Source organism: Mus caroli, unplaced genomic scaffold, assembly GCF_978045245.1.
Source record: "Mus caroli unplaced genomic scaffold, Mus_caroli_1 scaffold_9, whole genome shotgun sequence".
Taxonomy (NCBI): Eukaryota; Metazoa; Chordata; class Mammalia; order Rodentia; family Muridae; genus Mus; species Mus caroli.
Window position 1 is genome coordinate 60064718 of NW_028227264.1, and position 16153 is coordinate 60080870.

A 16153-nucleotide genomic window follows, 5' to 3' on the forward strand; every position below is an offset into this window, starting at 1 on the left:
CTGCAGGCCCCTGACTGAGGGGGACTCTACCTTGTCTCCTTGCTGTCCTGGGGGCCCAGCCTGGCCATCAACACCAGCTTCTCCCTGGGAGGAAGAAGAGACGAGATGAGAGTACACAGAGCAGCTGGGTCAGTGGCTAGAGAGCCAGAAATTCACTGGCAAGACACCTACACCAGGCCCTGCTGCCCGGGCAACAGAAGGGGACACAGGCCCTGAGAACTGGTGGAAGAGAGTCCCCAGGAGTCCAGGATAGGATGAGTGGGGAGAAGAACGAAGGTAGAGGCCAACCTGGCTCTTCCCTTAGTGGTCCTGGAAGGTGGACCAGAGTATGTGAACAGAGCCTTTAACTCTCCTTCCCATGGTGGCCAGGCATCCCCAAGTCGCCCTGGAGACCCAAGCTGTGGCAACCTCATGACCTATGACCTCATGCCCAGGAGGGAACATGGGGTGGTTGGTGGTACTGTGGCTGTCTCCTGGCAAAGCCACAGCCCCTGCTGGGTTAGATTGGAGCTGTTTCTCTAGGATGCTGGGAAGGCAGACACCACACTTGGCCCCTTCTTCTCCTGGTGCTGTTGGTCTGTGCCTCTTTGGGGCTCCATATCTCTCTCAATGCAGATGGCAGCAAAAACTCACCTTTGGCCCAGGGGGACCAGGGAGCCCTGGGGGGCCAGGCTCCCCCCTGCCTCCTCCAATGGCATTGCCAGCATCACCTTTTTCTCCCTGGGGATGGAAAGTAGAGTCCTATCACTGGCTCCCCAAACTGAGCGAGCTGGTTGGTTGACTCCCGTCCAAGGAAGAAGAACAGCAGGTAGGACACAGTCCTGAGCTATGCTGACTTCAGAAAGGTCCTAAGAGCCTTGGGGTTTCTGGGCCAACCCTGCTGTGGAACCACCATTCATATTGGTAGCTGAGACAGTGGCTGGGTTCTCCAGCAGTGAGTGCTCCTGGGTGGGAAGAGAATATGCCCTGTGACAGCAAGCTTTGCTGTCCCTTCAGTCCTGAATGCCCACAACTTCTGGCCTTGGCTCTTCTGGGGGGCCTCTTTTATGTCGTTCTCCCCAGATATAACGGGACCTCTAGCCTTTTAAGAAATGACTTAACTTTTAACGATAACTTTAAGGAACCTCATCAGATATAACAGTCAGTAAAGTGCTTGCCCCACAGGCTCAAGAATTGAGAGTTTGGATTCCCAGCACCCACTGCCCATCCCCTACTGGAGTAAAAATCCAGGTGTGGTACCACGAGTTTATAATCCCAGGGCTGGGGAGGCAGAGGCAGGCAGATCCCTGAGGCTCACTAGCCAACCAGCCTAGCTTGTCAACTGATAGAGAAACACCGTCTCAAACAACAAAGGTAGACATTCCTTGAGGGATGGCAACCAAAGTCAACCTCCAGCCTCCACTTTCATGTGTACCAGGCACAGGAGCACATACAGTAACACACACACTCACAGGAGCACATACAGTAACACACACACACACACACAGGAGCACATACAGTAACACACATACACACACACACATGCGCGCTTGCTTGCTTACGAATGCACAAACTAAAAAAAAAAATTTAAATGGCTTTAAATGAGCTGACTTTCAGATCTCCAGGCAGCAGGTTTTCAGAACCTGCATGAAGAAATCCAAGCCAGGTCTTAGCCATTGAATTCTACAGACTCATGGGTCCTGCCTGTGTAAAGCATACCTCAATCTTGCTATACTCTGGCCACTTTCCCCTACTCTGGGAATATGTAGGTCCAGGGGGACACCAAGGCTTGCAGGGAGCCCACCATCGAAAATGTGAGTCCACCTACCTTCTGCCCCAGGAGGCCAGGGGAGCCTGCTGCACCCTTCTCACCCTGCAGGGAGGGGGAGAACAGGGTTAAGAACAACCTCTTCCGACGTCTGGGAGGCTGCACCCCTACCCTCTTAGTGCATGGCTCCTCTGGATGGAGAAGAAACACAGCCACAGCCCACTGCTGAGTTCTGCTCTCCCGGGGCTGGAAGTGGGTACAGGAAGAGCAGTATAGGAAGCCAGAGGTTGGGAACTTCCCCTTGAATCCACTCTGCTCTTCTTCATATCTGTCCCCCCTGTATCGTGCTCATCTCTTTTGTCTACCTCTTCCTGCCTTTAGACAGCACCCATCCAACCAGAACGTCCTTTTTGAGAAGTTGTGTTACGGGTCAAATTGTGTTCCAGCAAAGTTTGATGTTGAAGTCCTAGCTTCTAGTATGTCAGAAAAATGACCTTTTTTATTTTTATTTTTTTCATTTTTTGGAAACAGGGTCATCGAAGATCAGTTAAGGTCAGATATGAAAGCGATCATGCTGGAGTAGATTGAACCCAGTGTTCCCAGGACTTTATAGGGCAGGGAAGTCTGGAGACCGGAAGCAGACAGACACAGACATAGACACACAGATGCTATGTGAAGTAGATGAGGTGAGGCTTCTACAAGCGGAGGGAACATGATAATAGTCAAACCACTCGAGAGGCAAAAGCCCTCAGATGGCGCCCCCTCCTCCCCTGCCTTTGGGCTTCTGGCCTCTAGGTCTGAGAGAGGATGCAAGCTTTACTATTTAATACACTCTGTCTGTGGATCGCCGGTGCAGCTCTGTCCAATACCAAGGGTCTCAGCTATTGATCCCCAAGGCACAGATCACTGAGTCCTGGAAGGGTTAGATGAACCCAAGCTTCCTTTCACAGGTAGAGCCGGCCTGCCCCATGAGCCAAGAGGCAGTAGATGGGCGCTTACTGAGCTAATGGCAGAGCCAGTCTCTCCAAGGTCTCCATAGTCCTTCTCTGAGGGTACAGTCCTCCCTCTGCCTCCACAGTGTGTGCATGAGTCATAACAAAACATCACACCTGGGTGGCCGAGACAGCAGAGGTCCAGTCTCTTACAGTGCCATTCTGCCATCTGGGTGCCTGTGCCAGGGAGAAGGGGAGGGCTCTCCAGGTTTGTAGAAGGCTGCCTCCTGTCCAGGCTCTCACTTGTCTAAGAGGAAAACTCTCTTCTGCTGATGAGGCTACCAACACCATCAGATTAGGGTCTCACCCCATGTGACCTCACTTAACCTTTCTCCCCTAAAAGTCCTACCCACTAAGGCAGACCCCTTGGGCTCTGGGCTTCAGTTTATGAAGTTAGGAGGGCACAGTTCACTCCACAGCAGTGGACAGTGCACCCCACCAGCTGGGAGTCTGATCTGGAATGCTACTAGAACCCTTGACTACACAGTGCTGAGTATGGGAATAGCATTCCTACACACAGGAAAATGATTTGGGGGTTCTGGGACCACAACATCCATGGCCTTTCCACCTGGAGCCATGAAGGATACCACAGTGACTCTAAGTGTCATGTCCCTGCCACTTGTCCTTGGGTATAGGCTGTCTGGTAACACGGCACAGAGACAGGGAAGGAGGCAGAGAGAGCCAGGCAGGTGCCTGGTAAGTAGTCAGGATGGGGAAATGGCTGCACCTGGGGTGGGCTTTAGCCCGACATTCCTATCTACAGAGAAGCTTGGTAACAAAGATGCTGAGGGAGGATCCTTGTCCCCTGGCCTGTCCCTGAGAGCCAAAGACTCTGGAGGGGTGTGTGTCCCCAGGTTTGTTGATCCATACCACATGGCAGAGCCCCGGGGGGCCAGTGTCCCCCAAGGCATCCTGGGGGGCTGCTCTGTTCTCTCTTCTGTTCTTTCCCAGCACACTGGTAGCCCTGGCTCCCCTGCCTCTCTCTCAGAGATAAGAGGAGAAAGCCCCGAAAGAGAGATGGGGCAGGGAGGGGAGGATGAGGTGCAATCAGAGGCCAGAGTTCCCAGATAACAGTTCTCAGGCTCCTTTTAAACAGAAGCATTCAGGTGAATATACAGGTACTATATATACTATATGGCATCTTAAGGATTTCCCAGTGCCCACCTAGCAAATCCCTTCCCCCCTAACCCCCAAGGCTTGCATCAAAGAAATCTGTGTACCGGGGATTGAACTTAGGGCCTCCTGCACACAGGAAAGTACACTACCACTGAGCTGTATCTCCTGCCCTCTTACACCGTTCCCATGGAGAAAAAGGTCTTGCTAACTCCAACAGGCTTGACTTGATTCTCCACTAAGCAGGCAAGATGCTAGGCCTGTGTTAGCTGGCCTGGCTCCATGGAAGAATTTTCTAAGTTTGTTTGACATTTCTGACATACTACATCCTTTATTGTTGTAGATAAGAAGAGACACTTGTAAGTAAGTGCAGGGGGCTGTGTCCTGCCCACCCCTTCCTGTCTCCCACAGCTGCCATGCATACAGGCAAGACCAGGGATGAGGCAAGTCTGTGCAGTGTGCTTCTGATGAAAGGGCTTAGCAAGCTCCCCCAACATACATGGACATATGCAGGCACACACTAATGTACGCACGCATGTGCAGCTGGCCCCGGGGGAGGGGGACAGAAACAAAATGGTGACCCCCGTCAGCCTCACCCCGAGCCAATCTCATTTCTCTATGGCCCCCTCAGGGTTCCCTTTCCACCAGTACCTTGGCTCCTGGCGTCCCTGGCTCACCCTGTGTGGGAAAGAAGACAACAGTGAAGAAAAGACAAAGCAGAACCAAGGGCCCTCTCCTTTCCAGGAGGGCCACTTTCTCTGCTTAGGGGACACCCCAGGGCAGAGGCTCTGGAGGGTCTCATCCCCTCCCCTCCAGACCAATGGTTTCCAACCTTCCTAATGCCACAACCTTTTAATACAGTTCTGCATGTTGGGCCAACTCCCCAACTGTAAAAACTGAGTTTCGTTGCTACTTCATAACTGCAGTTTTGCTAGTGTGGTGAGTCCTAATGTAAATATCTGTGTTTTCTGAGGGTCTCAGGCAACCCCTGTGAAAGGGTTGCTTGACTCCTCCCCCCCCAAGGGGGGGTCACAACTCACAGGTTGAGAAACACTGCCCTCCAAGGATGGGAAGGTTTGGAGCATCTCAGGGGTGGTCCTCCCTGTGGGCAGAGCTGCTAAAAGATCAACACTGGGCATCTGTCTTGCCAGGATACAACCCCTGCCTTGGTAAGGGATTCAGGGAAAAGATGCTGGCTCTCAGAGTCTTTGGAAGCCCACGGCGGCTCGTTCTGGAGTATGGGACAGAGCTGGCTTCTTTCAGGGGCAGACTAAAGAGACCCTGAGTGGAGTCTGGAGACCTGGCTGAAACATCTAACCTCTCCTGGATCCAGTTATGATGTTGCTCTCCTGGATCCAGCTACGATGCTGCTGAGCCTGAACCCCTGCTCTGTGGTATCCTGACACAGTGACAGGGTTTACCTACCTTCATCCCAGCCACGGCAATCCCAGGAAGCCCCTGGTAGAGAAAATTTAAAAAGACATGAATGTCTCTGAGGTCAGAGTCAGCTGGCCGAGCCAGCCCAGCTCTGCCTGGCCTTAAGGTCCAGTCACTTCTGCTGACTGATAGCTGGCACCTCCCCAGAGTATGGGAGAATGTAACATGCTGAGTGGCACTATTAGGAGGTGTGGCCTTATTGGAGGAGGTGTGTCCTTGTTAGAGGAATTATGTCACTGTGGAGGCGGGGCTTTGAGGTTTCATTCATATACACACATACAGGCATGCGTGCATGCACAAGTCTAGCCAGTGTGACGATCAAGACCCTCTTCCTGTCTGCCTGTAGAAGACAGTCTCCCCCTGGCTGATTCAGATCAAGATGTAGAACTTTTAGCTCCTCCCCCAGCATCATGACTACCTGTATGCCACCATGCTTCCTGCCATGATGATAATGGACTAAACCCCTAAGCCAGTCCCAATTAAATGTTAAGAGCTGCCTTGGTCATGGTGTCTCTTCACAGCACTAAAACTCTAAGACAGTCCCTGAGGTCAAAGGATGGGGACTAGCAGGCAACACTGTAGGAAGGGGTTGGTTTCACCAAAGCGTAGTGCACCTCTGTGTATAAGAGGGGTTATGCCCACCAGGGCTCTCTAGACCCACCCTCATGAACTGGGAGTAAACCTACCCCTTCTTTTCTTGTCTGTGGTATATGTGTGTATGCACACATGTTGCACATGTGTACACATGAAGAGGCCATCGGTCAAAGTCAGGCTCATCCTCCATTGCTTTCTACCTTAGTTCTTGAGTCAGGGGTCTTTCACTGATCCCAGGACTCACTGATTGTCCAGACTGGCTCCACAGCAAGCCCGCAGGAGCCTCCTGTTTTTTTTCTTCTCAGTGTTGGGATTATAATCATGTACCATCTCTCATTTATGTGGATACTGGGGATTCGAACTCAGGTCCTCACGCTTGCACTGTTGCACTGGAAGCTCTTTGCACCTCCTCCCTTTTTATAAAATGGGATCTCATGTAACACAGGCTGGCCTTGAACTGGATATCTATTCCAGGATGGCCTTGAACTCCTGATCCTTCTACCTCCACCTCCCAAGTGCTGGGGTTACATGTGTGCACCCCTATATCTAGTGTATGAAATTCATTTCCACCCCCCTTTCAAGACATCAACTTCAAGGTAAAATGTAATTCAAAGCATCACTTAGAAAAGCCCTAGTGGGGACTCTTACGGTTCTTGCATTTTCTTTGGGTTTGATGATCGCACTAGAGCTGGATTTTATGGTCCAGAAAGATCCAGAAAGGCCAGGATACAATCATTGGGAGCCACATCTTACTACCCCACCCTCTCATGTCAGGAAGGATGGACAGATATGGGAAGGTGCGGGGCGGCTGAAGGAGGAAGTGTGAGCCCCATGTTCCTGTTAGGGACCCAAGAAGGAATTAAGATTCCCAGGGTTTGGGAGAGGACCAGGCACAGGGGAGGCATGGGTACCTTGGCTCCGTGCTTGCCTGGCATTCCTGGCATGCCCCGTTCTCCCTGGAAAATGAAACGAGAGAAACCATGAGAAAAGAACCAGACTCATTATAGCCTGAGCTTGAACATCAACCCGCTATGAGTTCTGAGGACTCTGCCATGGCAGCAGCGACGTGGGCCGCTCCCCTCAGTTCCCTGACACCATCTTGCAGGAAGTCCTAGGTCACAGGTGTAGAGCAGAAAGGGACAGAGACAAAGAGAGAGGGGGTGGGGATGGGTTAAAATAACAAGTACACATACACACAAACACATACATGTGCACGCATGCATGCGCACATTCACACACCAGTGGAGTTAGAACCTAGTCAAGGAGATGGCTTTGTACTACATACACAGCTAAGGATGGCCTTGAACTAACCCTCCTGCCTCCACTGTGCTGGGTCTTGAGTCGGGCTGTGGCAAGCAGCCATGTGGCTACCTACCTATTACTACAGACCTCTCTCTCCTCTCACCTGTTACCGCAGCAGGTCTACTAACATGGCACCTAGTGGCTTGGACCAGACATGAGCTGCTTCTCTCTACTTTTATCCAGGGGCCTGTTATTCCCAGGCTCCCTGGGCTGTGAGCTGTTCATTTTTCTTTCTGATCCTGCCTGGCCAGACACAGCAGCACACTGGCTTTTCTGGGATTTGTGGGCAGGACTCTGCCTCTCAACTCTGTCCCTCTTAACTGTCAATGTTTTCCTCCCCTCATCATGATCCTAGATCTACAGGAGGAAGGGGCACAGGGAAGGTGGTCATACCATCGTCACAGGAGACAAACAGGGACAAAGAGAAAGTGAGTCAAGGCTAGACTCCAGTTGCCTTGCTGCATGCACCAAACCCCACATGGCACCCCAGTATAGAGATGCAGCTGTGTCCTGCCAGCCTGCAGTCATTTGCCTCAGCTGTGCTGAAGATGATGCTGTGGACGGTAAATCCAGAGCCCAGACTCACCGACTCCCTCCTGACCTGTATGCTCCGTCTGCCCAGACTCTTCCCTGCTATCTCAGAGGACTACTCTGCCCTCCCTTCTCCAGACAAAGGCTGGAGCGACTCCCACCCTCTTCCTCCATGCTCGGCCCTCCCCACTGGAGTCTCCGTGTCTCGTCTCCCAGCACATTGGCGAGATAATGAGGCTCCCAACTTCACAGTCTCCGCTGCCCATAGATAAAAGACTCAGGGATGCTGGGCTCTGAAGTCTGCCTCCATCCTAGGTCCTGGGTGCAGATAAACCACTGTGTTCTTAAACATGCCAGCTACTTCCACAGCCTCATGGCTCTCTGCTACTTCCTCAGTGCAAAGCCATAGTTATACCTCCATGAGCTGCTTTACTGTCCCCATGTCCCGGTGGTGCTTGGTCCCCCACTCAGCAGGGACCACTTTGTATCCCGAACCCCTAGTGACGGAACCCAGGGCTTCATGCATGCTAGGCAATTGTTTTACTCTTGAGCTAGACTTTTAATTCTGGGACAGGGTCTCACCAAGCTGTGCAGGCTCACTCTGTAGCCCAGACAGGATCGTGATCCTCCTGCCTCAGCCACTTTGCACTCAGCATCTGTACACATACTCACACCTGTCTCTGACAGACATTGCACGCTCACCCTCCTAGATCCAAGTGCCTGAGTTCTACAGAAGGTCCCCATCATTATGTCCAGACACCAAATACATCCTCTTCCACCCTGGCCCGCTCAGAGTGTCTGAGGGGTCCAGTCAGCACAGGCAGATCTGCTCTGTGGCCAGCAGAGGGCGCAGGAGGACCTACTCTGAACTTTGCCATCTTGGCCACAGTGGTCTTAAAAAAGTCCCCTCAGGGTCCTAGGTAACATACATCTCTAGAGGAGCAGGTCCCCTGATAACAGTCCCCTGGACTCCACCATGCTGACCCAGCTAGAAGTCCCTAGACAGGGTCCCCTGGTATGTGCAGGGATGCTGGAAGGAAGTTACCTTGGGAGGTCCTGGCTGCTCAGAGGCTTCGGTTTGTCTCTCTTCCCTTCTGGTTTTTGTTGGTTCCTTAGCTTTCTGCAAGGTCTCTGAACTCCCTTCTATCTCCCCCATGTGGAGCCGGGCTAGGTGTCAGGGTGACTGTTTTCCTCTCTGAGTCCATGCTGCAGAGTGAGCTCAGCCTAGATCTCTTCTGTACCCCCTGGTCCTACCCCCACCCCCAGCCCCACCCTGGCTGCCTGCATGGTTCTTGGGAGGCAGACGAGCCAGAACTGGAGTGGAGATGCTCGGCCCATAGTTCCGGAAAAAGGGCTCTCTTTGGGGAGTCTTAGCCTTAGGTGAAACACAGAAGCCTAGGAGGAGTCCTCCAAAGGATGGCCGATCTCCCCTACTCCTCGCGCCGCCCCCCCCCCCCCCCCGGTCTCCCTCAGTTGATCTTGGCCTCGGGGCCGCCCTCCTGGCCTTTTGCTGGGTAGGAAGCAGAGGCACCTGGCTGACCCCACACCAGGGCTCTCTCCACTCTCATTAGCCTCACTACTCAGCTCCAGCCTAGGGGCTTGCCCTGCCTTGACCTCTGGCTAGACCAGAGAGCACTGCTTCATGGATGGAGGTGAGGTACCCTTTAGGACCCAAGACACTATCTCAGAAGTTGGAACAGGGGCTGGCGTGGCCATGGATGAAGGAAGGCAACACATGGAGGCTGTGGTGTGCCTCTGTGAGATCTAGGGCCTTCCCTTCTATTGCCCTCTCTAGGTTTTCCATTCCAAAGGCACAGATGGACCTGTGCTCAGCCTGGCCCGATGGCTGGGTACCATGCTTTGCTTTGTGACTTGGATCTCTCACCTATCCAAGCATACCAGAATGGCTCTGATTCCTGTCTGCCTCTGCCTTCCCAGTGGGGATGCTAGAGGCTCGGGTGGGGGGAAGGGCTCTCCACAGCTCCTCTGGACCACCTTGTGGCTGGGCAAGTGGGTGCTCCAAGTATCCCAAAGGGTCATAGCCCCTTTGCCCAGAATATGAGGGCACAAGATGTGACTCCCAGGCAGTCAGACACCTTTGGGGAAGATACTGGCTCTTTAACACAAGTGACAAGAAACAATGAACAGAAACCTCCGGTGGTGGGGAGGGGGTGGGAGGAGGGGGGGGCACTGCTGTCACTGTGACTCAGGAGACAAATGGGTGGAAGGGGCTGTACTAAATGACCTTGAAGGCCTGTCCCAGCTCCTAGAGCCCCTTCATGTGTCCCTACTTCCAATATCAACAGGTCCCATGTCCTTTGAAGTTTCTTAGTGGGAGGACTCAGCCTTTCTAGAGATGACAGGATGGCACAAGCTTGGCCTGTGGGTGTGGCCTCCTAATTGGTGATTTACTGTTTGTTGAACAAGCTGCACAGGGACTTGGCAAGAGGTCTGTCTGGAAGGAGTAGGGGTGGAGCTTCGATGTCAGCTCAGCAGCCAAGTAAAGGGCCCTGCAGGCTGTGGAGATGAATGGGTTTCCCTAACTTGAGGCCAGGGCTCTACTACAAGGGGTCAGTGAAACACCATCTTTGTTCTCTGCAGGGGGTGGGGGATTGCCGGGCAGAGTGGCTGAGAGGGCTGGGAAGTTCTACTCTGGGTTGGGAAGCTAGACAAGGAGACTTAACATTTTGTCCCAGGCAAGAGCTCTTGGTCTGTCCTTCCTGGAAAAAGGAGACTGAGTTCCTGCTTCCCTGCCCAGAAGCAAGGACCGGAACCCTGGAAATCCTAGGTCCTCCGGTAATTAGGGCTGGCAGGAAGTGATCCAGGGAATTCCTGGGTCCGGTGCCCCACTGAAGGCTTGGGGCTTTGGAAGGACGGCTGGCTTGTAATCGAAATTTGAGATCTGTTGATATGTACTCAGTCTCAAGGGAGAAGTCAGTTCTCATTAGTCTGTGGTCTCTGGAGGGCAGAGCAGAGCCCAGAGGTCACGGGGTGGGGGCTGGGGTCGGGCCAGTTCCCCCACCCCCCACCCCGAGGCCACAGATCTGGGACTCTTGTCTCCCTGGTCTTATCTGCATCCTTTTCAGGGGTCTGAATGTCCTCACTGGGACTTCCCAACATCGACAGAAAATCCTGAGTGCCTCCTGCTGCTTGGAAATGCCAATGTCCAAGTTGGGTCACTTGGACCCTCTGTGAGCCAGGGGGCCACAGGGATCTGTCAGGAATAGCTGAGGTCCGAGATAGGCTGTTTTAGAAGCAAGCATCTGCTCAGCTATCGAGGGCCACTCCACTGGGCAAAGTACGCTCTCAATTCATCTAAATGAGGTACCTGTGCACCTACATTCTCTGACCTGCAAGGCTTCGGAGTCAGACAGAGCAGGTGTAACCACCTCTCAACTCTGGGCTAGGGGAGACAAACTTGAGATCCACACTTTGCTAGAAAAAAACCAAAAAACAAAAAAACCTTTCTGAGGGGGACTTGACCAGAAGACAATACAATACTCGGTTCAGTCCCTAGCACCGCATAGCCTGGGTGTGGGGGTGCACCGCTATAATCCCAGCACTTGGGAAGTCAGAAGTTGCAGATGTTCAAAGCCATCCTCAACTACCAAATGGGTTTAAGGTAAGCTTGGGCTCAGAAAAGGGGGCGGGGCCTAAGGGGATGCCTGTGGAGTTGTCTGGTACCCTGTTCCGGCTTGTAGGAGGTTCATGGACTAGGAGTCGTATACACAGCAGAAACTGGATCCTGGTTCGAGAGTACTTTTCCTGGGGGGGGGGGGCTTCCAGCACGTGGGCAAAACTGTCAATCAAGGCAAGACCTTTGAGTGAACTCGTCTTGCAAGTAGCCTAGCTGCCTGCACCTGCCCTTCAAGGGAGATGGGGGTCATTAAAGGAAACTGAACATTGTAAACAAAACAAAACAATGTTGCTCCTCCTTCCACAGATCTCTGGCTCCTTCAGAATGTGTGTCATAGGTTGTGGTCCTCTACAAAAACAAAAAGCCTCCGCAGATAGTAACTCTGGTGCACTAGGATTCTCCCTCCCATCAGGTTTGTCCACCCACAGTGAACTGAAGGAGACCCAAAGTTGTGATGTGTGGTGTTTGAGACAATGGTTTGCATCGTGCAGTATAAACCTGGGTTAAGCAGGTACCACACAGGTCTATAAATACATGGAAAGTCTAGGCAAGAGGGTTGGTCCCTGGGCAGGTGTTCGGGATGCACAAGGGTGCTAACCACCCTGGTTTTTGAGCTCAAGGAGCCAATAGACAAGCCAGATGACTGGCTGGCCTGGCTAAGTGGACACCAGATCCAGCTTGGGGTGTGTGTGTGTGTGTGTGTGTGTGTGTGTGTGTGTGTGTGTGGAGGGTGTGTCTCTTTCTTGAACTTCATAGGCTGAGAAATTAAACTCCACCTCGTGTGCCACACCCCTGGGAGACAGAGCAAGAGGAGCTCATGTGGCAGGTCCACCTGCTACACTAAGGATGCCTCCCCCCTCCACCTTTTACTGTGACCACGATAGGGCAGCTACATAGTTGTCTCAGCTCAGTGTCACCATCACTGGTCGTTTCCCTCCCCTGGGGGAGCGGGGAACATGCACCCATGTCCATTCCTCCTCCAAATTAATACAGGTTGGTGAGCCCTCCCTCACCATCTGTGCAACTTTAGGTGAAGTGCTAATGGTCTCTCTGCCCTGGCTGCAGTAAGAATGGAGTGAGACAGGTGCCATTGCATGCTGGCTAAACTAAGACATGAAGCATGGCTGTGCTCACTTGACTTTGGGTGTATGAGTGACAAGCGTCTGACGTCAGGACTGTGAAGGAAGCATGTGTCTGTCCCCTTTTGGGGGACCCCTCTGCTAGTGAGCTAGGGTTCACTGAGGGGTCGGTGATAGGATGAGGGGAAGAGGGGGAGAGGCATAGATGTGGGGTACTGAAGCTACTAGGGAGGTTGTTGGGAGGGGTGAAGGCCCTGAGAGGTAGAAGGGGCGGCTATGGCCTTGGCTATTAGAAACTATGAGAAGAGACTTCTGGAGATGGGCAGAGAGGCGTGGCCTAGCAAAGAGAGGCGTGGCCTAGCAAAGAGAGGCGGGGTAAAGGGCTCAGCAGGAGGGATGGGCTGAGTGGGCTGCCCCTGAGTTCTATAGTAGAAGAGGCTCTGACTGTCCTAGATATAGTATGAAAAGATGGGGCCCGAGGTGCCAAGGCTCACAAAGCTCTAAAAGGCCTTCAGGGGATGCATGTGGTCATTCTGTGCCCAGGAAGCCATGGCTTCCCTGAGCAAGAAGGGATTGCAACCTCAACTCCTGTAGACCAGCCTAGGCCAGTAGCTCCAGGCCTCTGGCTCTCTCTCTCTCTGGCTCCTGGCCTTAGGAAGTCACTGATAGAGTTAGAACTGCTCTTTCAGGAGGGCCACATTGGAGTCCTGTTCTCCTGCCAGGCAGAATACTCTGTCTGAGCCCACCTGCCTCCTTCTCCCCAGGAGCTGTCCCTTCCTCAGTGGTCCTGCGCTGATCCTCTGTAAATGCAGGGATGCCTGGATTGAATGAACCTTGCTATCACCTGCTCACACTGAAGACGATAGGATGATAATGCGCACGGGTCCAGTATCAGGACACCCTAGTCCACAGCTGGGCCCTCTCCAGCCACAGGACAACAGTTCCCTGGACTGTTTTTTTTTTTTTTTTTTTTTTTTTGAGGTACTGGACTTCTGGTTTGCAGCAGAGGCAGATGTCAACCTTCACAACACAGTCCCAGCCAAGGGTACCTCCGTGACCCTGGGGACTCCTCTGCCATGGCCTCTACCCCTTCACAGCATGAAAGCCAATCTGACTACTAATGGGAAAACCAACTGCATCAGGAGGCAGTAAATTTTGTGAGTCCGGGTGAGAGAATGGAAGCAGCTATAATTTCCACTTCCTGACACAGCGCAAGCCTCTCTCTCAGTTTATGCAGAACTAATTAAAGATCTCTCATGTCTTACCGTTTCCTCCACCAGGCACCCATAAAACACCACAGCAATGGCAGTCACCAGAACCCAGAGAGTGAGGTGTGTGCTCCTGGCTGAGTGAGTCTCTTTCCAAGACCCCTGCCCCGACCCCACCCTACCCCCACCCATACCTTTCCTTCCTGCCGAATTTCCCATTCGGGAGGGTTCTAAAAGGTGCTGGAGCTTTCTAGCCAGTGACTAGGATCCTTAGAACACTGGTACCATGAGAAGGACCCAGACCTGACTTGAATTCTTGTTCTGACTTCTCCTAGCTGAGACTTGGGTAAGCCTCGGTTTCCCCATTTGCTCAGTGGAAGCAAATTTCAGCAGCCCCAGAGGTTATAGGATTAGAAACAGTTCAGGCTGTGTTACAGGACAATGCTTGGCCCACACCTGGCATTCAGTAAGCACGAGCTGCTGTTGAATGTACTACGCTCTTATGGTCATTACAGTGACCACTTCCCAGCCTTGGCTCAAATGGTTTCCTTGTCTAAATGCGATTTCCTCCCAGATTTGCTGAAGGACCACAGACACGGACCAAAAATGTCCACAAAGCTTTTCTACCCCTTCAATCAAGCGGCCAGAATCAGATCTCTTCCCATGCAGGTAACTCGGCTGTGTGACCCATTTGAGCAGAAGGTTCTTACGTGAGGACACTGGATTTTTATATCAAATCACTTGTACTTGAACCTGCCTACCTCGAAGGCTGTCCTGGGTCAACCTGGCTGTGGGGAAGCCCATCCAGCCTCCTGGAGGCACCTGGAGAGCGGAACCCACGAGCCAGCACCACCCACAGGACTGAATAGGCTATCACTGGCTTCCTAGCTGTCATATTAGCCCCCTACTCCTGTAAACCCAGGTAGAACTGCAGAACCCTAGGCTACACCAATCCACAGGAACCTAAGAAATAATCTTGATTTTAAGCCAGCTAATTAAAGATACTTTGTTACGCAGCACTAGCTAGCTGATACACAGGCCTATTCACATGGTTGAGCAAGCTCCTTCAACTCCTCCCACTTGGGGTCTATCTTTCTACCCTGCCTTCAGCAAGCTTTGTAGTGTTAGCACTTACCACTTTTTGGTTTGGTTTGGTTTGGTTTTTTGCCAGTAAGGCAGTCTGTGCAGGAATGCTTGTCTGTCTGGCCTGAGAACTGTCTAAAAGCAGGGAGGGTTAGGTCTGTCTTTGTCCCGCTCCAGGTTCAGCATGGAGCTTGTGGTAGAGGGAGCCCAGTATTCTGGCTCACCCAGTCCAGATACCAGACCAGCCACCCAGATCAGTAAGAAAGAACTTTTTTACTTGAGATTGGATTGGGCTACCAACCTGCCAAAGCTCTGTCCCATCAATTCCCATTTGTTCCTGAGTGTTCAGACAGCCTTATAAACAAACATGGAGAGTCACGTGACTGGCACAGGGGTGAACATATACCGTTCTCCACTCAGCCCTGACCTGTGTGCACCCCTGTAACAAGGCCCCTCTTGGGATCCCCAAGGAAATGGTAGTGTCTTCCCCTCCCCCTCCTGCTTACCTTGCGTCCATGATAGCCCTGGATCCCTGGGTCTCCCTGGGGTGGGGGGGGGGGAGAAAAAGAAAAGCCAAATGGTTTTCCATGCCAGACCAGCTGGTGCTCTTTACTATGCAATACAACCTTCTGCCTCCCCATAACACCCCCATTCCCTGGAGGTCCCTTAGACCCAGCTATTTCTGCAACAACAGCCCCCGCCACCCCACCCCCCCAGCCATCCAAGGTCCCCAGTAGTTCTGATGGCTGAAGGGTGCAGGGAAGGGGTCAGCTTATTAGAGACCCAGAATATCCAGTTTGGGTTTTAGCAAACAGTTCTCTCTGAGGCCCCTCCCCAGCTCTGCCTCTATGTCTATAAAGTGCTTTACATCCTTTGGTCTCCAGGGTTTCTGACTTCAAAGCGAGGGCATCTTTGTCATCATATGCTTCCAGGCAAAATTTCACAAGACATCAGATCACTTTGGATTTTTTTTTTTCTGTATTTGACAGTTTGGGGACACTGTGACCATGTCACGGCCTCTGTCTGCCTTGTGTTTCCAGATAGAACACAAACTCTCAGGCAGGCAAAATTGTGCTTTCTTCTTTTCTTTTTCTTTCTTAGATTCCTCCCCTCCCCCACTAAAGACAGGGTCTCGGGTAGCCCAGACTGACCCTCTAGCTTGTTATACAGCTACAGGTAACCTTGAACTTCTGCTCTTCTCACCTCCACTTTCTGGGTATAGGGTATACACCATCATACTTTATGAAACGCTGGGGATTCAAACCCAGGGCCTCATGTAGCCTAGGCAAACACTGAACCACTACATCTCAGTATGGTTGTACTTCCTATGCCCACCATTGCACTTGCTCAGCCAGCCTGCACACCTAATGTAACCAAGAAAGAGGTTCCATTAGGGCCAAAACAGTTCATCAGAGGAGATGGTGTTTTAG

At 52.3% G+C, this 16153-nt stretch overlaps 1 protein-coding gene across 1 annotated transcript in view; it reads right to left on the reverse strand.

Annotated features, from left to right (window-relative positions):
• Col13a1 (collagen type XIII alpha 1 chain) overlaps window positions 1-16153 on the reverse strand; it is a 113050-nt gene that overhangs the window by 31238 nt on the left and 65659 nt on the right. The window contains exons 15-21 of the mRNA XM_085842572.1: window positions 15230-15265; window positions 6795-6839; window positions 5278-5310; window positions 4504-4530; window positions 1808-1852; window positions 634-720; window positions 31-84 (exon numbers count right to left, since the gene is read on the reverse strand). Of these exons, the coding sequence (XP_085698698.1) occupies window positions 31-84; window positions 634-720; window positions 1808-1852; window positions 4504-4530; window positions 5278-5310; window positions 6795-6839; window positions 15230-15265 (327 nt within the window). The remainder of the gene's footprint in view (window positions 1-30; window positions 85-633; window positions 721-1807; window positions 1853-4503; window positions 4531-5277; window positions 5311-6794; window positions 6840-15229; window positions 15266-16153) is intronic.